Raw genomic sequence first — 23234 nt, 5'->3', positions numbered from 1 at the left:
TAAACTAAAATGAATGGAAAAATGCTGAAAGCCCATATTCACACAGCATTCTGAAAAATGTTTTGTTGTTGCTGTTTGGTTTTAAATGATAAAATGATGGCAATGCTTTTTTTTTAAACAAAAAAGTATATAGCTCTCTATCCCTAAGCACAGAATTTACCTCCCAGAGACCATCCCTGGTAAGCAATTTCTTGTGTATTCTCGCAGAAATACTCCATCAGCAAAAATTTTGGATAAACAAATTTTAAAATCTATATCAGTTGTATCCAAATGTAGTGTTAACTTTTTACTTATGTTTTACATATTACCTCTAATAAAAGTTACTTTACAAAATAGTATATGCAGGAACCATTCTGCAGTAAAAATGAGAAGGATAATCAGAAATGAAGTTTCATTAGCACACTCTCTTTTCACAAATATTTCAAAGAAATCTGCTTAATAAAATAAAATTCACCATGTGGCTATTTTCACTTTTAAAGTATAAAAAAGTGAATACCATGAAATATTTACCTTGGGATGCAAAAAAAGGAAAAACAATGTTTTGACTATTTTTCTGATATATTAAGTATGTCATTAAACACCCAGTGGTGCAGTGGTTAAATTCGCACATTCCACTTTGGTGACCCAGGGTTCACTAGTTCCGATCCCGGGTGTGGGCCTACACACCGCTTGGCAAGCCATGCTGTGGCAGGTGTCCCGCATATAAAGTAGAGGAAGATGGGCACGGATGTTAGCTAACTTGAACTCAGAAAAGATTAGAGTTCTGGTCTTATTTTATCTTGTGATTTTTGCAAGACGTAGATTCTCTCCACCTGTTTAGTTGGTGTAAATAAACTAGGTTACCTCCCACCTTCTACTCTTCTAAAATTTATAAAGTAATTGGTGACTGTTTAGAAACAGTCAAATGATGATCTCTTAAGGAAAGTATTTAATGCACATTTGATGCACTCTTGGTTCATTTGATATTTGGTTCAATTTATTGTAACTATCACATGGAAATTTTCACGAACTCACCCATTCCATGTAACTATGTACATAAGATTCCTTTTCTAGATGAAGATAATGTGAAGTCACAGGATGACCTGTGTCTGATGCTCTGATTACCTTAACAACTACTTACAATTTATGATATCAAAATGATTCCTTTGATCAATTCTGTTCACACAATAATTTAATTTCCGTCACATGTAACTCATCGTTCTCATTATTTAGTTTACTGTTTTCTTTATGTTAATACATTCTTTTAGGAATTTAGGAAGTTGGATATTAGCCTTGTTTTGAAATCTGGCTAAAATCAAATCAATCTAAATTAAAATAACAGTGAGGTTTTTTGTTATTTGCCAAAGCTAAACTTACCTATGTGTACAAAACACCTTCAAAGTGCAAGTATCTAAAATGATGTATTTTAGTAAGTCTGTATACTTAACCCCTTCTCACTAATAACATCAGGAAGTGTTATGGAAGAGCCAAATGCTAAGGCTATGCCTGAAGTGTTGTTTCGCTGTAGTCCTACCTCATTCCCATTAACCAGTAATCCGTGGCCCCAAAATAACTTCTGAAAAAAAAAGAAGAGTCACTCACTGCCGGTTGTAGCTGTGTAGTCTGTGGGGCAGTCATGATTTCATTTCCTTCTTCCTGGACTGTCTTTCTCTATACATCCTTCCTATGATTTTTATCTTATTCAAAATTCTGCTGATAATCTGTACTTTTAAGCAACAGGAATTTTGCCCTACTATTGATTTAATCATTAGTTAAGCCAATAAGAATTCTGAATCATCCAATATAAAAAATACAGGCATATTTCGTCATATTGCACTTCACTTTATTGTATGTTGCAGATATTGCATTTTTTACAAATTGAAGGATTGTGGCAACTCTGCATCGAGCAAGCCTACTGGCGCCATTTTTCCAACAGCATTTGCTCACTTTGTGTTTCTGCGTCACATTTTGGTAACTCTCACCATGTTTCAAACTTTTTCATTATTATTATATTTGTTATGGTGATCTGTGATCAGTAATCTTTGATGTTCCTATTGTAATTTGGGGGGGGGCACCACGAACCACACCCATATAAAATGGAGAGCTTAATCCATAGGTGTGTGTTCTGACTTCCACCATCCCTCTCCATCTCCTCAGGCTTCCCTATTCCCTGAGGCACAACAGTATTGAAATCAGGCCAATTAATAACCCTACAATGGCCTCTAAGCGTTCAAGTGAAAGGAGCAGTCACACATTTCTCGTCTCTAACTTTGAATCAAAAGCTTGAAATGATTAAGCTTAATGAGGAAGGCGTGTTAAAAGCCAAGACAGGCTGAAAGCTGGGTCTCTTGTGCCAGTTAATCAAGTTGTGGATGCAGAGGAAAAGTTCTTGAAGGAAATTAAAAGTGCTCCTCCAGTGAACATGTGAACGATAAGAAAGTGAAACAGCTTTATTGCTGATATGGAGAGTTTTAGTGCTCTGGCTAGAAGATCAAACCAGCCACAACATTCCCTTAAGCCAAAGCCTAATCCAGAGCAAGGACCTAACTCTCTTTAATTCTATGAAGACTGAGAGAGGTGAGGAAGCTGCAGAAGAAAAGTTTGAAGCTAGAAGAGGTTGTTGGTTCATGAGATTTAAGGAAAGAAGCCATCTCCATAACATAAAAGTGCAAGGGGAAGCAGCTGGTGCTGATGTAGATGCTGCAGCAAGTTATCCAGAAGATCTAGCTAAGATCATTAATCAAGGTGCCTACACTAAACAACAGGTTTTCAATGTAGCTGAAACAACCTTCTATTGGAAGAAGATGCCATGTAGGACTTTCATAGCTAGAGAGGAGAATTCAATGCCTGGATTCAAAGCTTGAAAGGACAGGCTGACTGTCTTGTTAGGGCCTAATGCAGATGGTGACTTGAAGTTGAAGCCAGTGCTCATTCACCATCCTTGAACATCCTAGGGCCCATAAAAATTATGCTAAATTTACTCTGCCTGTGCTCTGCAAGTGGAGCAGCAAAACCTAGACGACAGCACATCTATTTATAACAGGACTTACTGAATATTTTAAGCCCACTGTTGAGACCTACTGCTCAGAAAAAAAGATTCTTTTCAAAATATTATTGCTCATTGACAATGCAGCTGGTCACCCAAGAACTGATGGAGAGGCACAAGAAGATGAATGCTGTTTTCATGCCTGCTAACACAACATCCATTCTGCAGCCCATGGATCAATGGGTAATTTTAATTTTCAAGTCTAATTATTTAAGAAATACATTTTGTAAGGCTATAGCTGCCACAGGTAGTGATTCCTGTGAGGATCAATTTCAAAGTAAATTGAAAATCTCCTGGAAAGGATTCACCATTCTAGATGCCATTAAGAACATTCATGATTCATGGGAAGAGGCCAAAATACTTATATTAACAGGGGTTTGGAAGCAGTTAATTCTAATCCTCATGGATGACTTTGAGGCATTCACGATTTCAGTGGAGGTAGTATCTGCAGATGTGGTGGAAACAGCAAGAGAACTAGAATTAAAAGCAGAGCCAAACATGTGGCTGGATTGCTGCAATCTCGTGATAAAACTTTAACAGATGAGGGATTGATTCTTATGGATGAGCAAAGAAAGTGGTTTCTTGATGTGGAATCTGCTTCTGGTTGAAAATGCTGTGAAGATTGTTGAAATGACAACAAAGGATTTACCAATATGACATAAACTTAGTTGATTTAGTAGTGGCAGGGTTTGAGAAGATTGCCTCCAATTTTGAAAGAAGTTCTACTGTGGGTAAAATGCTATCAAACAACATTGCATACTACAGAGAAATTGTTTGTGAAAGGAAGAATCTATCAACTCAGCAAGCTCCATTGTTGTCTTATTTTATGCAATCGCTACAGCCACCCTAACCTTCAGCAACCACCACCTGATCAGTCAGCAGCTATCAACACAGAGGCAGGAACCTCCATCAGCAAAAAGATTATGACTTGCTGAAGGCTCAGATGATGGTTAACATTTTTTAGCAATAAAGTAGTTTTTAATTAATGGATGTACGTTGTTTTTAAGACATAATGCTATTGCACATCTAATAGACTATAGTATAGTGTAAACATAACTTTTATATGCACTAGGAAACCATGTGACTTGCTTTATTGAGATATTCACTTTATTGCAGTGGCCTAGAACTGAACCTGCAATGTCTCCAACGTATGCCTGCACTGGTGTCCTTACTTGCTTTTAATTAAATTAAACACTTATCGGTCAATTAAATTGCACAAACAATTTATTAGTTGGTATGGCAGTTTCAAAGATATGTAGAGCTTTTGGCTTGGGAAATTCACAATATAGCATTGAGATTAAGAGAACCATACAAATTATAATAAGAGAAAGCAAAATAACGTTAAATGACTTAAGAGATACAAAATACTTTCGGGATGGAGTCGGGGAGAGCAGAGATACTTCTTAGTGAGCCTCAGAAGAGCAGTAGGATTTCAAAAGGCTGAAATGAGATGCACTGGAGGGACACTTCAGGTGGAGAGGTCAGGGTAACCAAATTCCAGAAGGTGGAAAAATGAGGAGTCATGTCAGGGATTATTTAATTGTTAAGTTTGTTGACTACAGGAAGTCTACAGGGCTTATAAAAATAGATGACATCTATTACGTTTTCTTCTATATGCTCAGCCCTGATTTAAGCAATTTTAAATATTCATGCAAGGATCCATCCTAATCCTCCATTTTACACATTAAAAAAACTGAAGTTCAAAGAGTTGAAGTTACTTTTCCAAAGTTCTCAACTAGAACGTGGACAAGCCAGGGTTTTAACTTGGAATCATCTGGCTCCAAAATCGATTTCCAGTTGTTAGATGAAAGCTAGAGACATTGGTTAGGACGAACATGTACTAAATGCCATAGCCAAGCATTTGCAATTTTTTAATCAGGAAAAACAAAGATATACAGAACACTTAATAAACACTGAATTGCACGTGGAAATCCACTAGAGACAGACCACAACTAAACAAACAAACAAATAAAATACACAGCATGCTAGATGGCGATGGGTGCTGTGGAGGAAAATCGCAGGGGACAGGGAGACAGGAAGTGCTGGGAGTCGTTGGAGAGGGTTTGTAATTTTTTTTTCCTACTGAAGTATAATTGATATACAATATCCTATTAGTTTCAGGTGTACATCATAGTGATTCAATATTTATATACATTATGAAATGATCACCACAATAAGTCTAGTTACCATCTATCACCATACAAAATTATCACAATATTATTGACTATATTCCCTATGCTGTACATTACATCCCCCCATGACTTATTTATTTTATAACTGGAAGTTCATTTCCTTTGCCTTTGTCGCCTGTCGCCCAACCCCTCCCCACTCTGATATCCACTAGTTTGTTTCTTATATCTGAGTCTGTTTCTGTTTAGTTTTGTTTGTTCCTTTGTTTTGTTTTTTAGATTCCACATATAAGTGAAGTCATACGGTAATTATCTTTCTCTGACTTATTTCATTTAGCATAATACCCTCTAGGTCCGTCCATGTTGTCACAAATGGCAAGATTATATTCTTTTTTATGGCTGAGTCATACTCCATTGTGTATATATACCACATCTTCTTTATCTATTCATCTACCAATGGGCATTTAGATTGCTTCCATATCTTGGCTATTGTAAATAATGCTGCAATGAACATAATGGTTCATATATCACTTCTAATTAGTGTTTTTGTTTTCCTCAGAAGTGGAATTTCTGGATCGTATGGTAGTTCTATTTTTAATTTTTTGAGAAACCTCCATACTGTTTTCCATCGTGGCTGCACCAATTTACATTCCTACCAACAGTGTACAAGGGTTCACTTTTCTCCATATCCTTGCCAACACTTGTTATTTTTTCTTTTCGATAATAGCCATTCTGACAGGTGTGAGGTGATACCTCATTGTGGTTCTGATTTGCATTTCTCTGATGATTAGTGATGCTGAGTATCTTTTCATGTGCATGTTGGCCATCTGTATATCTTCTTTGGAAAAATGTTTTTTCAGGTCTTCTGCCCATTTTTAATCAAATTGTTTGATTTTTTGATATTAAGTTGTGTAAGTTCTCTATATATTAAGCCCTTGTAGGATGTATAATTTGCAAATATCTTCTCCCATTCAGTAAGTTGCCTTTTTGTTTTGTTGAAGGTTTCCCTCACTGTGCAAAACTTCTTAGTTTGACGTAATCCCATTTGTTTATTTTTGCTTTTGTTGCTCTTGCCTGAGGAGACTGGCCTCCAAAAATATTGCTAAGACCAATGTCTAAGAGCTGACTGCCTACGTTTTCTTCTAGGGTTTTGTAGTTTTAAACAGGAGGGAAAGAGCTTCTCCTGAGGAAAAGGAAATAAGAGATTCCAGTAGTTTATCCTGGAATCCCTTAATACCCAAAGCATGTTTGATATGTGGTAGAATGTGTTGCTAACCATTTAGCGAGAGATCCAGAGTCTGAACATGAGACATTTATCAATTCACTTCTTTGAGCTTTGATTTTCTCCATTCCAAAATGAAGGGGTTGGACAAGAGTCAGTAGATCCTTGTTGAGCATTACTATTGGCCAGAGTGGGAGGGCACTGTTCTAGGGGCAAAAGTTGGGATGACCTTTAGATTGCCTTCCAGCCCAAATAATAGTTCTTACCTTGTTTTAAAAGGATGACAATCAATTTGCATTTCTGAGTATTCCACTCACTGTTGTATCCAAAAATAACACTGTAAATGTGAGACAGCAACAAGGAAATACTATCGCCAAAAACAGTTTCCAGGTTGGAGTAATTAACACTGGTTATTTGTTACAGAAACAGAGACAAGTTATCTTTTAGTCATTAGCACAGAAGCAGTGAAATTTGGTTTCTGCAAATCCAGTAAGATGCCAGGAGGAAACTGATTAGCAGAATGATGCAGGTGATACTGTTTGTCTATCATCTCTCCCTCACACTGCTACAGAAAAAGAGCTGTACTGGTGAGAGTCTTCATGGGCATGGGATGGAATATCATGGATCTTAAAGGATTCTGGATATTTTGTCTAGTTCCTTGCCCAGTAATAATACTAGTTAACATTTATTAGGTCTTACTATGTTCCAGGCAGTGTGCCAAGTGTTACAGTCACCCTATTATAATATTAAACCCCATGAAAAAGGGAATAGCACCATTGTTATCCCTAACTCCCAGCAGAAGAAACTGAGATTAATAAAGATTTTGTAATTTATCCAAAGACAGTTACGCAGTAAAGTGCCAGAGCCAGAAACTGTGGCTTCTCATAACCTTTATTCTGCTTCTAGTTAAATCCACTGTGCTCTGTGACCACAGACTGAACCCTTAATCCAGTTGGCATTCTGGGAAAACGTCTCGTCATTAGCGACAAGTAGAATTGGTAAGAATGTGAGAAGAGGTTTTGTTAAAACCGTCACCACTGACTGGGGTTTGAGAGAGAAAAGCAAACAGAAAACAAAAATCCACAACAAAAATCTTCCCAGCACACATTCTGCCAAGATAGATCTTCTGTGGATCAAAAGAATAGACTTCCTAATTCTGTAAGCAAGAGAAAAGTTGGGAAAAATGTAAGTCTAACCATGAAATTTCTGGGTGAATTATTATGAGTGTTGAAAGGGAAGTGAATAAACATAAAACATTAACTATATGCTGGCAACCAGAATAATATAGACTTATTCATAAAACATAGAAATTATTGTTAATGAATCGGGTCAATTAATATTTATTGTCAATCATGCGTTAAACCCTGTGTTGAATACTTTAAGAAAACATAGACTTACGTATTATCACATCTCAATTTTTATTAAAAGTTTAAAAATTCATGTACATGCTTCATAGTATTATATATGACCAAAAATTAGTATTGTCATTAAAGCTCAAGATATTCCAAGGATTTTTTTTTCTTATGAAATCACACAACCTCCTTTGAGCTCCTTGAAGGGGTTTTTGTCCTCTGGGATGCCCTTTACTAGTGGGTCCTCCCCAGATCTTTCTTCAACATAATCCCTCACTTCTTCACAACATTTGGATACCTTAAAGGAAAGGAGAAAAAGATGACTCTTGTTTAATATGGAATATTGCAGAATCCTAGGATGTATTTATTACAATAATTTTTTGCGTTCTATCTTTTCAACGTGATTCTTTCTCCCAATGCATATGTACTTTCTAGGCGAGAAGAAGAAATAGCTGCCCCCTCCCCTGTCCTCCTGGATATCTCCAGGCAAAGGATAAACAACTGGCCACACTCCAGCTAGGGATTCACAGCAGACACTGCCTCCAGCTTCTGTAAAGGAGACAGGATCCAGGGATCAGAACAGAGCTGGTAACACAGGCCAAGAATGTCACTGGAGTGGGGGCTGACCCAGTGGTGTAGTGGTTAAGTTCATGTACTCTGCTTTGGCAGCTCAGGGTTCCAGGCCTGGATCTGGGACACAGACCTACACACCACTGTCAAGACATGCTGTGGTGGCATCCCACATATGAAAAATAGAGGAAGATAGGCACAGATGTTAGCTCAGGGACAATCTTCCTCACCAAGAAAAAAAAAAAATGTCATCAGAGTGAACATTGATTAACTCTTTTTCCTCACTCTAAAAATGTGACCTGTAAAGGCAAAGGGAATGAATAATTGTTAAATTCCAGGCTTCTCACCACTCCTGGATTCTCAGAAGCATGCACATGCAATTTTATTTTAAACTCATCTACAATGATTGATCATGATAGTGCAGTAGAGGTGAGCTCCAAAGGGTCAGGGACCTTTGGCTGATTTGTTCACATGTACCCCAGGCACCTAGAACAGAGCCTGCTTTTAACTGGTGCTCATAAATAAATATTTGCTGAACTGAATCATTGGTTTTGTTTATGAGCTTCCTCCTCACTTATCAGCACCATTGAACAACTTTGGGAAAAATCATGCTTTAGTATTTTAATGGATTCAGCAGAACCTGTTAACGTACTATTTAACACGTCTTTTAGAGAGAGGCAGTATTCTATACATATGTAAATACAAATGTGTGTGTGTGCACATGCATATATACACTGGATCAAACTATTCACTTCTTTTAACTTTCAACTTGTTTCATTTTCACTTAATATACCATTTATGATATGAACACTATTTCATTTTTGGCAGTCCTTAATGGAAGTGGCCATTCTATAAGTTATCTAACTAATTTATTTGGTTTCTTAAAAAATAAAATCTTTACTTTCTGCCATTTTTGTTTGCAAATTCCAAGCAACATTAGACATAAAATTCAAGATTACTTCACAATTTTGCAAACTCATGATCCACATATTAGAACAAATTATTTCCTGCTGGGGCAAGGCCTTGGTCAGGTGGCTCCTTCATATGATGCTACTTGGAGTTTATACACACTTTTGAAATATGCAGTAACTTAGATTCACTATTTTTCTTCCTTCTCCAAACACCAGCTGTTTTGGCCCCAACCAGATGTCAGGAACAGAGGTTTAAATTGCTGTCTAATTGGGGCTGGCCCCGTGGACGAGTGGTTAAGTTCGCGCGCTCTGCTGCAGGTGGCCCAGTGTTTCGTTGGTTCGAATCCTGGGCGCGGACATGGCACAGCTCATCAAACCACGCTGAGGCAGCGTCCCACATACCACAACTAGAAGGACCCACAACGAAGAATATACAACTATGTACCGGAGGGGCTTTGGGGAGAAAAAGGAAAAAAATAAAATCTTTAAATTGCTGTCTAATTCAGGAGTCAGTGAAGGGTTGGTTTGACGGTATCTGGCTAGGATCTCAGGATCTGAGGAGCAATAAATTACCCAAGATCATATGGGAGTGTATGTGTTTAAAAATTATTTCAGGAAAGCTTATTATAAGTATATATAGGTTAATACAGGATTACCTGGCACGGTGGAAAGGGCATGGACATTGGATTCAGGTCACCCCAGGTTTCAATTTGCTCTCTGCCCACCTACCAGCTACGTGTGTATCTTTAGTTTAGATAGTTCATCTAAGGTTTAGCTACTTCCTCTATGAAATAGGAAGAGCAGCACTGGTTGCATTACGTGCTTGGCATGCCATAGATGCTCAGTCAAATGGTAGGCATTTTTAGCTATTACTGCAAAGATTGTCTTTAGTCTTTGCCTATTACTTTGACTTATAGTCATTGCAAATCTGTCAGCTTTAGAAACTGGATGCAAAGAGTTGTCTTACTCCGACAATACCAGTGCCTTGACAGCAAAATATGTTGAGGCATATTATAAATCATTCTGGTTCGTAGTTATCAATACTAATTAAAAAAATGATGATAGATAGCACTTGCTATTTACTAGGGATTGTTCTCAAAGCTTTCTACATGCTATTCCATTTATTTCTCCCAATTGCCGTCTGAATTAGGTGTTGTTACTATTCCCATTTACAGAATAAGAAATAGAGGCACAGGTAAGTTAGATAACTTAGGTGAATGTTACACAGGGAGAAAGTTGTGGAGCCAGGATCTAAACCAGGGGTATGGTTCCAGAGTCTATCCACTTAACCATATGGTAATGACATTATGCCATGCTGCGTCAGAGCTATGGGTTCAGGACCTGGAAGTTCCGCGTGTGTGTGTGTGTGCGCGCGCGCAGAGTTTTGGCAGTCTATTAAATTAGTTTGACTTCCAGACCAAGGAGACATTGAGTAATAGGGAGAAGGAAACCCAAAACCTGACAGATGAGATGTATGTGATGTTTACCCAAAATAAAGATTCCCAGGTGAGCTTGCCACAAGTGAGTAATAGAAATAAAGATAACCAAATTGCCTGCAAAACAACAATCCTGGGTATAGAAATAATAAAACAGCTTTTGGAAGTTTCAAGTAAAGAAGAGAAAATAACTCTCCTTTACCTCAAAAGTTTATTTTATTTTCTCCAAGTTATAAAGATAAGGATTTTAACTTTTGGTGTGTATTCCAAGCTTTTGTGCTGCTTATAGGTTTAATTTTATCTTGACAGCAAAACATGTTTTGCCTGTATGGAAGGGGCAGCAGGGAAGTTTGAGACAATTATAAACAGAAAAGGAGCCAGGATTCCAATTTTTATTGGGAGTAAGAGTTTTCAGCAAAATATGAAAATAATGCAAACTCCTTTTTTTGCTTTGGCCCGATAAAATGAGTTTTTAAAAGAAACATAAAATATACTCTTATCTTTTGTGGAGGAGTTTTTATTCTACTAACTTTCCTAAAACGAAGAGATCTAAAATACATATCTACATTTTTCCAAGCTTCATTTTGTTTGGTGGAAACTTTTATTTCTTTGCCATTTCTGCTCCTTCCAAAGGCGGAGAACTCTTGGTAACCATTTCCAAGATCTGTCAGATGTTTATAGGAGGAACCAGCGAGTTCTTGGGCTTGAACTCATTTTTACTGGCAAAGAAGGAATAGAACGTACTCCTTCATTACTGGCCATGACAGTGCTGAAGGGGATGAGGTCTTGGCTAAAAGTATTTGAGCCATATCAAATAAATCAAATAAAGAGAAGCTTATCAATTTAAAAGAGTAAAAATGAAACAGCTATATGCATTGCTTTACTTTCTTGCTCTGCTAAATATGGTCTCTGTCTCGTATTCTTCACTAATCCCTTAATCTTTTTTTTTGTGAGGAAGATTGGCCCTGAGTTGACATCTGTTGCTGATCTTCCTCCTTTTTTTGCTTCAAGAGGATTGTTGCTGAGCTAACATCTGTGCCAGTCTTCCTCTGTTTTATGTGGGATGCTGCCACAACGTGGCTTGATGAGCGGTGCTAGGTCTGCGCCTGGGATCTGAACCTGCAAACCCTGGGCTGCCAAAGTGGAGTGTGTGAACTTAACCACTACACCACCGAGCAGCCCCAATCCCTGATTAATTTTTATGTGAACAATTTATTTTTAGCTACATTAAGCCTTCCCAGTGAATGGTGCCAGGGAGGAAAAGTAATTTTTCCTCTACCCTTTTTGCTTCTGGCCTAGGCATCCCTGTAATAAAAAACGCAGATTAACCCAGGAGAAAAACAAATAGAAGGTTAATAACATGTATACCTCCTGTATACATGGGAGATACCCAGGAAAACTGAGTAACTCCCCCAAATGGCCCAAGACACCACCTTAAACACCATCTCCAGCTAAAGACGAAAGAAGATGTTGAGAGGTGGGGGAGCCAGTGATGAGAGGTGACCAGGAAAAGCACAGGAAAGAAACGTAAGGTTGTTAAGCAGATTTAAGTCCTTGCCTTCTGCATTGATAGGAGTTTCTAGAGATTTGGTCATCCTTCTCTTCCTGGTACAGAGGGGGAGATACCCTTACAAATGGAGATTTCCCATATAAATGTAAATGTCTCTTCCAAAAGGGTAACTTCTACTTACTTGGTGTCCAGAGATTTTCCTGTGTCTGCTGTTTCTTAAAAATAATCAGCCTAAATAATCCTTGTGCCAAAGAGGCATATTTTGGGGTGGCACAGTCTGCTCCCCTTCAATGGTATCTAACCTGGTCATCCTCCAGTGTGTCTAGCTTAAACTAAAATTCAAGACAGAGCAGCAGTTTACCAGCATTCTTTCCAGCGTTACTTCTTTCTTGAGCTGATCAACTTCCATCTTCAACTTGTCCTTTTCCGTCAGGTCCTCAATATTGATCACTGGCATCTTTTGCCTACCAAAAAGGTGGAAGGTTAGTTCATACATTTGAATTGCTGGACTCGATTCAAGTCAACATGAGCCAACCCTTGCCTCAGCCCTTAACTTACTAAGTGAGCTGTTTCTTTCTTTGATTTAACTTCCTGTGAGAATCGAGTTCTCATGAACGCTCTGAGCAATTCTAGCACTGCACACTAGCCTTGGGATTTTAAAGCTCCTGTATAATCTTTATTAATATGATTAAACCAAGCGCTTGACTCTAAACACCTGCTAGTAGGTTTGTGGGGAGAGGTCAGTTTAGTCAGTATAAAATCTTAAATACCCAAAGCTCTTCCTTCTCCCTGCTTTTTTGCACAGTGTAAAAATTTGGGTTTCCAACCCTCATCTCCAACTCCAAATCCCTTCACCATATGATTCATGCCATTTAAGTTAGTTTGAGGTCATTTCTGAGGACTGCTCATTAAGCCCCTAAATCACTAGACTATTATAAACTCACATTAACAGAGAACCATACAACGGGTTACTATAAGTTCTTCATAAATTATGGATTGAAATATGAACCAACAGAATAGAAATATAGCAAACAAACAACACTGTTAATCAGAAATAAACTAGCATATTACTTAGAAGTGTTTCTCCAAACAATATCTGGAATTTGTGTGTAGCTGTCACAGTGAATTGGATAGCAATGATGCAACCACAGCAGGTTAAAGGGCACATAGTGAGTCTGATCTATCGATGTACATCATAAAAGAATAGACTCTTCTGCACCCCTAGCAGTCTCTTGTCCTTCATTAGATCAATGGGCATTGGGAAAGATGGTTCAGTACCTGGTGGGACCCGTATGAAATGGAAAATATTTCATTGTAGCCACGTGGCATCATGTTTATAATCTTTCCTTTTTTGATCCTCTCTCTCTCTTTTTTGTTTGCCTGGTCCAATTTTTATAATAATGTATTTTTATGAAAGTAGACATATTCAGGCTACATCCTATTTCAGAGAACAATTTAACATTATACATCTACACGAAAATACTCTGCTAATCATATAGTAGCAGTTAACTTATTTACTTGTATGTATATATTTCCTTGTTTTCATTTCCAAAACCTTTGAAATTTTATAATACCTACTCTTCTCTGGGAAAGAGGTAGTTTAACTTAGTTTTAGGGACAGATGTTTAATCAGGCCAGCCCAGAGGTAGGAAAGAACACCCTATGGGTACCCAAAGCTAGTCTTTCCTGTACTTTTTTATTTTTGCCAATCTGTTCTTTTTTTAAGAAACAATATGACAACAGAAAGGTTATTTATTCCTGTGTAAATATCATTTGGTATTTGAGAGCCCATCTCAATTTTATTCTTACCTTCCTTCTCACTTCCTTCAGAATATCTATAAAATTCACAAACATCTATTTCTGCTGATGATTTTTACCTGTTGATATTGTCCTTTGTATAACTTTTCTCCATCTTGGGAAACATATTCCAATTGGCCATGGCTCTGACACTTCAGTGTGCATAAGAATCACTTTAGGAACTTGTTAAAATAGGAGCCTAACCTAAGAGGTGTTGATTTGGGGTAGGGCTTAGAATTTCATCTTCTCTGTTCCAGAGAAACCATACCATATTATTGCTAATGAAATGATCATTCCCTGGCACTTGCTAGCTGTACGGCCCTGACCAAGTTACTTAACCCCTCTGTGCCTCAGTTTACTAGGAAATAGAAGCAATAATATTACCTACGTTATGGATTTCTTGAGAGGAATAAAGACTGCATAACAGTATGTAGCACAGAGCAAGCACTCAGTACATGTTAGCTGGGTTACTCACTTACTCTGTACCTCTAGACTTTCAGACCGTGCTGTCTTACATGTCACTTGCTGACAGGTGGCTTTATAAGTGCTCTTACAAGATCATGTGGACATGATTTGGCTCCTTTAAAACCATGCGTAGACATTGATGGTGCTGCCCTGCCCAGATCTCCCTTTCTAGGGTGAGGTATTCGTCCCTCAGCAGCTGCAGGTGTTGACTGTTAAGGGCAAACCTTCTGCATGGGTTTGTCCTTGGCTGATGGGAATCACTTCAACTGGTGATGTCTGGAGATTATACCTTCAACTCGCCCCTGTGGGTGACCTGTGGCAAATAGCTGGCTGAAGTAGGGTTCTAACAGCCCACACCACTTGCCTCTGGGCTGAAAAGCCTTGGTGTAATCGAGAACCTTACAGAACTCCCCATAGGTTCAGGATGAAGCTAGACGTCTGAAACCATCCCTTTGCTTAACTTCTGCTTCATCCTCCTTTCCTCCTTCCTTCAGAGGTTTCCCCTGAGAGCTTACCCTCGATAAATCACTTAGACAAGGATCCTTGTCTTAGGCTCTACTTTTAAGAAATCTAAGACACTGTAGATTGTAAGGATCTTTATAAGAGCATCCATATCTTTTGTAACTTTATCTCCTTACTACTGCCTATTGCCCTGTATATTGTTAGGTATACAGAAGAGAATCATGAAGTGTTGATAAAGACACTTGCAAGCTATGTCACAAATATATACCTAGACATAGAGAAAAGTGCAAGGCATTTAACTTCATTTTATTAGCAAATGATTTCTTAACTCTAAAATGCTGTGATTCACCATGTTTAATAGTATTTTAAGTCAAACACACTTCATTTGGTGGAGATCAATCCTAGAAAATTCGAGAATGCTTGACAAATTTGATGCCACATGTCTTGCATGAGAAAATTTAAAGAGTGAGGATCACAACTCTCACTTCCCTCAAGGACACCCAGACCCACAGAGAAGGGCAGCATATATCGTCTCATGGAGAGTTCAGATGCTCAAAGTTGTTTTGAAGTCAAGGGTTTAAAAGGATTCAGATATAACCTCAACTAATTTACTCTCTATCCCCAAGCTTCCCCCTGCTCCCAACCTGGGCCGCTCATATCTAAGCCGTCAGGTTGGGCCACATCTCCACGAGAAGTCCTAAGAGGGGCTAGATCAGATTACTGGCCCTATTACCGAGCATCCCCACCCCTACCTTCACCAGAATATAAAAGGAGGACTCAAGACTCAAAACAACAGGCTAAGGTAGCAGTTACAGCTAACCCCGGGGAGAAACATACCCCCGTTAAGCAGAAGATATTTGTCCTTTACCTCTTTCTCCATTCTGCACTACCATCAGAGGAGCTAAGGTCCAAAAACAGTGAAGAGGAGGGAAAGGAAGTATTCCATCCATAGAGCACTGGTTCTCAATGGGGGCAACAGTGCCCCCTAGGGGGCCCTTTGCAAATATATCAAGTTGTTTGTGGATTTCGTGGGTGGAGGTGAGGGATGTTAGGAGGCTAGAACTATGTAGAGTAGCCCAAGTGTCTCACTAATGTCTTTGAGAGTTTCCATTAGGTTTCTTGGTAATTTATTTTAGAATTAAAATGAACTAGTGTAAAGTTCAAAGGCTACCTGTTTTGTTTATTTTTACACATTTCAGATAAGCGCATTTTGAAGTAAGAAAACTTGACAAAATATTTAACTTATAGGGGCTGTATTGGAGGAAAATTATGAAAATAATTTTTTAAAAGTCCTTTGTTTTATACGGAGAAGCAATCACAGAGTCTTTGAAATATAAATGTTGCTAGCAGTTTAAATATTTTGATTTTTAAACATTGTTTGATACATTTTTTTCAGAAAGATTCACTGTATTATGTACAATAAACTTGTAATCATATGGGTATAATTTTCTTACCTTGTACCATCTTTTTCATCTTGACATTATACTTGGGACTGTAAAAAATAACAGCTAACATTTTATTCATTCATTCAACAAAAATTTACTGTGTGCTGTTATGTGCCAGACCCTATTCTAGATGCTTGAGGGTAGAACAGAGAAAACAATTAGAGAACTTTGCCCACAAGGAACTTACATTTTAATTAGGGAGATAGTAAAGAAGATAAAAAATAAACTGTACCAAATTTTAGATAGTGATAAGTGCTAAGGAGAAAAATAAAACAGAGAAGGAGAAGGAACAGGAAGTGTCAAGAGAAGTGTTCAGATGATTGAGAGAAGGCTTCTCTGAGACGAAGCTATTTGAGTGGCAGCCTGAAAGAAATGAATGGGTGGGCCACGTATGTATCTAAGGGAAGACAGTTCCAGGAGACGGTAAGTGCAAGGGGACCAGTGAGCCAGTATGGACACAAGGAGCCAAGAGAATACGCGGAAGAATAGTATGCGAGATCAGTGGTCATGTAGGTCTTGCAGGGCATTGTAAAGGCTCTGGCTTTACTCTGAGTGACTTAGGGATCTTTGAGCATTTTAAGTAACAAAGTGACATTATATTTTAGTGGCATTACTTTGGCAGCTATTTTGAGGCTAGGCTATAGAGGGCAAGGGTGAGGGCAGGGAAGAGGCCTTTTCTGTAATTAAGCTGAGACATGATGGTGGCTAAAGTCAAGGTAATACAAGTGGAGGTGGGGACAAGTGGAGAGATTCTAGATATATTTTGAAAGTAGAGAGGATAGGATGTGCTGAGAGGTCACATGCAAAATGAAAAAGAAAGGGAAAAGTGAAGATAACTCCAATGATTTGGGCTTGAACAACTGCAAGAAAGGATTTGTTATTTCTTGAGATGGAGATTGAGAAGCTCGTGAGAAGGGGAGTTGCAAGCTTGAGATGCCTGTTAAACATTCATTTGAACGAGCAGTCTGCAGTTCAGCGGAGAGGCCAGAACTGGGAGAGAACCACGTGAACAAGAACAGGTGAGAACACCCAAGGTAAGTAGAAAAGAGAACAGAGGATTGAACGCTGGAGCACCCTAAAGTGAGAGAGAAGAGACGAAAATAACACAGGAGAGTGGATTTGTCGTGATGAGGATTAAATGAGATGATATTAGCTAACAACTTTTGAGCATTTACTGTGTGCTGGACACAGTGCTGACCACTTGTATACAATGCCTCTAACACGTTATGTCTATGTATCTACTCTTTTTTCCTTTTGTTTTTTTTACTTGGGCCAATGAAATGATAGCAGCTAACAAGTATTCATTCATTCAGCATGTATTTATCAACTACCATGTTCCAGGCATCTTGATTGCTAAAGGTTGAAAAAGCAAACAAAATCAGCTTTTTTAAATCTCTTACTGTGTTTATTCTTCATCACTGTATAAATCATTCTTTTCAGTTGAGGGTTTTTTTCTGTCACATAAAAAGTAGTTTGCGTTTTGGGGTTTTTTTCCTCCATGCAATCAGGTTGATCACAAGTTTTATCGTGTTTGGCTTTTGGAAGCCAGTTGTTTTTGTATCTATTGATATTTTGTTACATAAATACCATTCTCTCTCAACCTGTTAGCTTATTCTTAAGGTACAGGTGGCTTATAGACATTTAGATATGTTCTATGACAACTCACTTTCTTCCCCAGAGCAATTCTGTTTCTCTGTTTCTACTGAGCCAGGTGGGTTGGTGATAGTAAGTAATTTGTTTATTCCACAGACATGTATGAGATCCTCCTTTCCAGGTCTTGTTCTTAGCACTGGAATACAATGGTGAATAGGACAGGTAAGTTCCCTGCTCTCACAGAGCTTACATCATAGTGAGAGGATCAGACAAGTAAAATAAAATGAATAAACATAGTGACTTCAACTGATGAATGCTAGAAAGATAGTTTGTGATACCACAAGGTCATAAGGGACGACTGGGATGTGGAGCAACATCATGTAGACTGATTAGAGGTAGAGCCTGTGGGACCAAGATCCAACTGCCAGGAGGGAGACAGTGAAGCAAAGGTCAGGAGATGAGCATTTCATGCAGGGAGAAGGGCTAAGCAGAAGGAACAGCTCATGCAAAGGACTTGAGGTGGAAACAAACTTGTTGTACTAGGAAAATAGAAAACACAGTGTAACTTGAGGATAGTAAGACCAAGAGAGAGAGATGGGATGAGGTCAGTAAGGGAGGCAGTAGTCAGATCACACAGAGTCACTCAGACTGACTGACTTGAATGGTAAGGAATAAAATGAGGAGCTAATGGAAAGTTTTAATTTCATTTTGAAGAAGTGAAGTGTTGTGACATGGTCTAATTTGTTCAAAATACTCTGCTGTGTGGGGTTGAGTAGGGAACAAAAGTGGAAACAGGGAGTTTAGGTAAGAATCTAATGTAATGGTACCTTAAGAACAGACAGACTTGAACTATATTGGTAGCCATGGACATAGAGTTGGGCAGATTAAAAATGTGATTTGGGGGGGCTGGCCCCATGGTGTAGTGGTTAAGTTCTACATACTCCACTTCGGGGGCCCAGGTTCATGGGTTTGATTCCCAGGCATGGATTTAACACTACTTGTCAGCCATGCTGTGGCAGTGACCCACATATAAAGTGGAGGAAGATGTTAGCTCAGGGCTAATCTTCCTCAGGAAAAAAAAAAAGTGATTTGGAGACAGAATTGACAGGACTATTGATGGATTGGGCAATGAAGGGATGAGAGGTGTAAAGAGTGATTTCAAAGTTTTGGGCTTGAGAATCTAAGTAGAAGTGTCATTTACAGAAAGAAGGAAGGTTGGGGGTATATGATCAAGACTTCAGTTTAGGACATATAATGTTTGAGATGTCTATTAGACATCCAAGTGGAGATGTTAAATAGATATAAGTTTCTGGAATTTGGAGGTGAGATCAAGACTATATACATACACACAAATATATGTATATGTGTATGTGTATGTATGTATATGTGTGTGTACCTGGTTTTCATGTATATATACTTGAAATCACATAAGAAGAGAGTACAGTTAGAGAAGAGTTCTCAAAGTTGAGCTTTGAGTTGCCAACCCTTTAATGGGCAGGCAGAGGAGGAGGCCAGATTGATTGAGAAGGAGTAGTCAACTAGGTCGGGGAAAACCAGAAGAATGTGGTATCATAAATACCAAAAAAAAAAGCATTTCAAGAATGAGGAAGGATTTGAAACTGTTAAATACTGCTGAGAGGTTAGACAAAATATAAATGGGAAAATATGGTCTTTGGTGATCTTAGGGACAGCTGGCTTGGGTGTCACATTTATTGAGAGATCCAGTAAGATGTGGCAACATGAGTTGCCCTTGACAAGAGCACTTCCTGTTCATCCTCTTCCCAGTATGGAATTTTAATTGGAGAAGAATGTGGAAGAAATAGAGATGAGGAAGTCGAGGCAGAGGGTGCAGATAACATTTCTGCTAAATTTTGCTGGCAAAGGGAGCAGTGAAATGGGGCCCTAATAGGAAAGGATGTAGAATCAAATATGAACTTGAAATTTGGGGTGAAAAATATCAGGGATAGAGCACTCCAAGCAGAAATTATTAAGACCTGGGTGTGTGTGCTGAGGGGTAAGACAGGAGCAGACCTGACGGTGTGGAGGGGACAGAGGAGTGAAGTCCTTGAGAAGATGAGAGGGCGAAGGACCAGAGCAGCAGCCAGGGGGTTGGCCTCTGATTGGACCAGGGAATAACTTCCATTGTGACAGAAAGGAGGATAGAGAATACGGGAGATTCAGTTGATCAGTAGGAGCAGCCCTCTCTATGGCTGGTTCAGTATACGTAGTCCAGGCTAGTGTACACAACTCTCTCCTAATACAGACCTTTCAGTTCACCTAAATTTCTCCCTCAGCTAATAGCCAATAAGAGAAAAAAAGAAGAGTGGGTGTCCTAGGAGATGTATGCCACTTTCCAACTGCAGCTACTGCCTCCCCCTGCCCCCAAATGGCAGGCTGTTCCCTCTGTGTGATTTAAGATACAAAAGCTTTTCCACACAAAGCTAGAATAAATGAACATTTGGAGGGTTTATGGCACTTTAGTAAGTAGTGTATAACTAACAGGAGATTTGGGCTAGAGCATAAAAATGACAATATTTTTGCAAGAAAAGATGTCTTTAGACTTGAAAGGTCAAGGTCTATTCCTTTCTGCTAAATATAACCCTGAAAATAAGGACTTCCATGATTAATACTCTCAATTCTCTAATCTGATTATCAACTTTGGCAGATGTTTCTCTTAGAGCATTATAGCAATGTATTTAAATTGTAGCTATCTGTTTGTTCTCAGTTATAAACTTTATGTTTGAGTAAAAAGGAAACCTGAAATAGAGCTGTCCAGTACTGAAGCAGGATCATGAACACGTGTTATGTATGAGCCTGGCTTTGATCTTCACCAGTGTGGAAGAAAAGGATGTGGACACAGTGAGTGAGCCCAGCGGATCAGGATTCAGACTGCCTGTGCGAGCTGTACAGCTCTGGCCACATCCCTATCTGTCTAGAGCTTCAGCGTCTTCATTTGCAGAGTGGGGAGAATAAAGTATCTCCCTCAAGTGGTTATTACAGGGGATTCAATATGCTAATGGACTCAAAATACAGTGCAAACTCTCAACAAACATTGTATCCATTCTTATAGTTATTGCTATTGAGGTTCCGACATGGTATACAGGAGTTAGGGAAAATTCTTTCTTGCTTTCCTCATTCTTGACATGCCACTCTCCAGTGATTAGTAAACCAGGCTAGAATTCTGGGTAGGCAGTGAGGCTGCACTGTGCCGGAAAGGTCTTGGTTAAAATAGTACAAAATTTGTCCCAAGCTTCTGGGTGCTCTACGTGATTAAATATGCAGAAACATGAGCAATAAAAAAGATGGTCTGCATCACATGTAGGCATGACATTTGAGGGAACATACATCTAGCAAGAAGAGAAAGGGGCTTTCTGAGATTCTGCCCTCCTATGGAAGGTAATGCTTTGCTAGAACCGTAGCTCCTAAAATAACCAACCAAAGCAACCAGCTGACGATGGAATGAGACTCTGTATCCCACAGGCACAGGAGATGGAATGTTGGATATGTTTGCGTGGATTGGCTTTTATTTTGAATTTTATTTTGAGCTATTGCTTAACTTTTATTTGTTTCCTCCTCTATGGCCCCATAGAACCTGGTACACATTTTTAATATGTACTAAGAACACTATACCGCAGCAGTGTTATATAGCGTTCATGTGTCTACCCTATTATGCTGTGAGATCCCTAATGTGATTATTCATCTCTGTATCCCAAACACCTGGCACAAAATTTGGCACATTTTAACTATTTAATCTGCTTATTTTTTAAATAGGTCAATGAAAGAATGACCAAGTAAGAGACACATCACATACTCTGTTATCTTATCCTCCCTAGGGGGAACAAGAATAATAAAATCAGGCATAGGAATTGTCTCATCCTTTAAAGCGGGTCCACCTGTTATATAATACTCACAAATGCACTCTGTATCCGACAGAGGGCGCGTTAGAGTAAACACGTCCTATGCGGCCCCACTTGCTAGAAAAATGCCTAGTTGGTGAAGGTTGCCTAAGCTCTAACAAAACCTCGTGACCCCTCATCTCTCAGAAGAGATTAACTGCCTTTCTTAGCAGATGTGTAAACTTGTTACTGTCAGCTGGACTCATTTCAGATTTTATTTTGAGAGACCTTAAACTAACAGGCAGCAAGAATTCTGTTTATGATGAAGTTATAATGTAGCTCCTTAAGAGACTATGTTATATAATAAGTGTTACAAATATAATAAGTATCACCAAATAAGTGGGAAAAATTAATTCTCATTCACTCATAAGCTGAACATGCTGCCTCTCTCTAAAGTGTCTGACAGAGACGAAGACCATCTGCCTCAATCCTTACCTTAAATTTCATGGTCACCTTCTAAGCCTGTGGGGCTCTCAGAGGGTAGAACATCATGCTCAAGGCTTGGAAATTCTAGCAGCTACTGTGTTCCAAATCAACTTCACATCCATTTGCTATGGCGCCAAGGGGGGAGAAAGAACAGAGGCAGGGATCTGACCCATGCACACAGGCTCTGAACTCACTGTAGCTTTTGTGTGTTTCGATTCAGTGTTTAGTGTTCTACCCTAAGAAAGAGCCCGGGTCTGGGTATGTTAGAAAGAACACAGGGCTGAGGATCAAGAACTTGGGTTCTTCTAGTCTCAGGTCTACCAACAACTAAGGTAAATAAACACGACCAGTCATTTTATCTTTCTAGGTCTCAATTTATAACTCTGTAAAATGAAAATACTGGAACAGATGTATTCACAGTTTCTTTCAGCATTCAAATTATAAGAACTTCATGCCTAATTTTACAGAACTCCAAACCATTTTGAGCCTCTGTCTTTAGCCGCAGTCATCAAAGCTGTGACTTGGTACAGCAATGACGAATCAATCTGGGTGACTGTTCTTCCCAGTTCCCTCCAGCCTTGTACTTCCTGTTGACTTTGGATAAAGGAATTTTCTTTCTCAGCTATGTAGTAACCTTTGGCCCAGACATTGGTTTAAGAAGACAGAAGTACTACGACATCCCTAAGGAGGATATTGTGGTAGTAACATGGCTCCCTCCACATGGTCCTAAGGATAAATTCAGTAATTTATAGTCGTCCCAGGAAATTTAGATTCCCCTTATATTGGAAGATATCTTTTTTATGGACAAAAAAATACTCAACTGTTTTTCAATTAAGAGGAGTAATTTCCTTCCTGATAACCTGGCTTGACAACCTCAAACTTCTAACTACCCCACTTGTTCAATTCTCCTTCTTCCCCGTCCCTGCTCAGTGCTCATGGAGGTGTTAAAGATGCACCCTATTTGGCACAGAACAAGGGAAGGAAACTAACATTTC

The 23234-nt window shown here is 38.8% G+C and overlaps 1 protein-coding gene across 1 annotated transcript; it reads right to left on the bottom strand.

Annotated features, from left to right (window-relative positions):
* Positions 1-7775: 7775 nt before the first annotated feature.
* Positions 7776-12812, bottom strand: GNGT1 (G protein subunit gamma transducin 1). Its single transcript, XM_070500788.1, has 3 exons — positions 12714-12812; positions 12517-12619; positions 7776-8026 (listed from the first exon to the last, which is right to left on the bottom strand). Exons 2-3 carry the CDS (start codon positions 12610-12612, stop codon positions 7898-7900), a joined length of 225 nt encoding a protein of 74 aa, XP_070356889.1. The 5' UTR covers positions 12613-12619; positions 12714-12812; the 3' UTR covers positions 7776-7897.
* Between the last annotated feature and the right edge of the window lie 10422 nt (positions 12813-23234).

Source organism: Equus asinus, chromosome 1 (assembly GCF_041296235.1).
Source record: "Equus asinus isolate D_3611 breed Donkey chromosome 1, EquAss-T2T_v2, whole genome shotgun sequence".
NCBI lineage: Eukaryota > Metazoa > Chordata > Mammalia > Perissodactyla > Equidae > Equus > Equus asinus.
The sequence above is the reverse complement of the archived record's forward strand: the minus strand, read 5'-3'. Positions and strand labels throughout refer to the sequence as shown.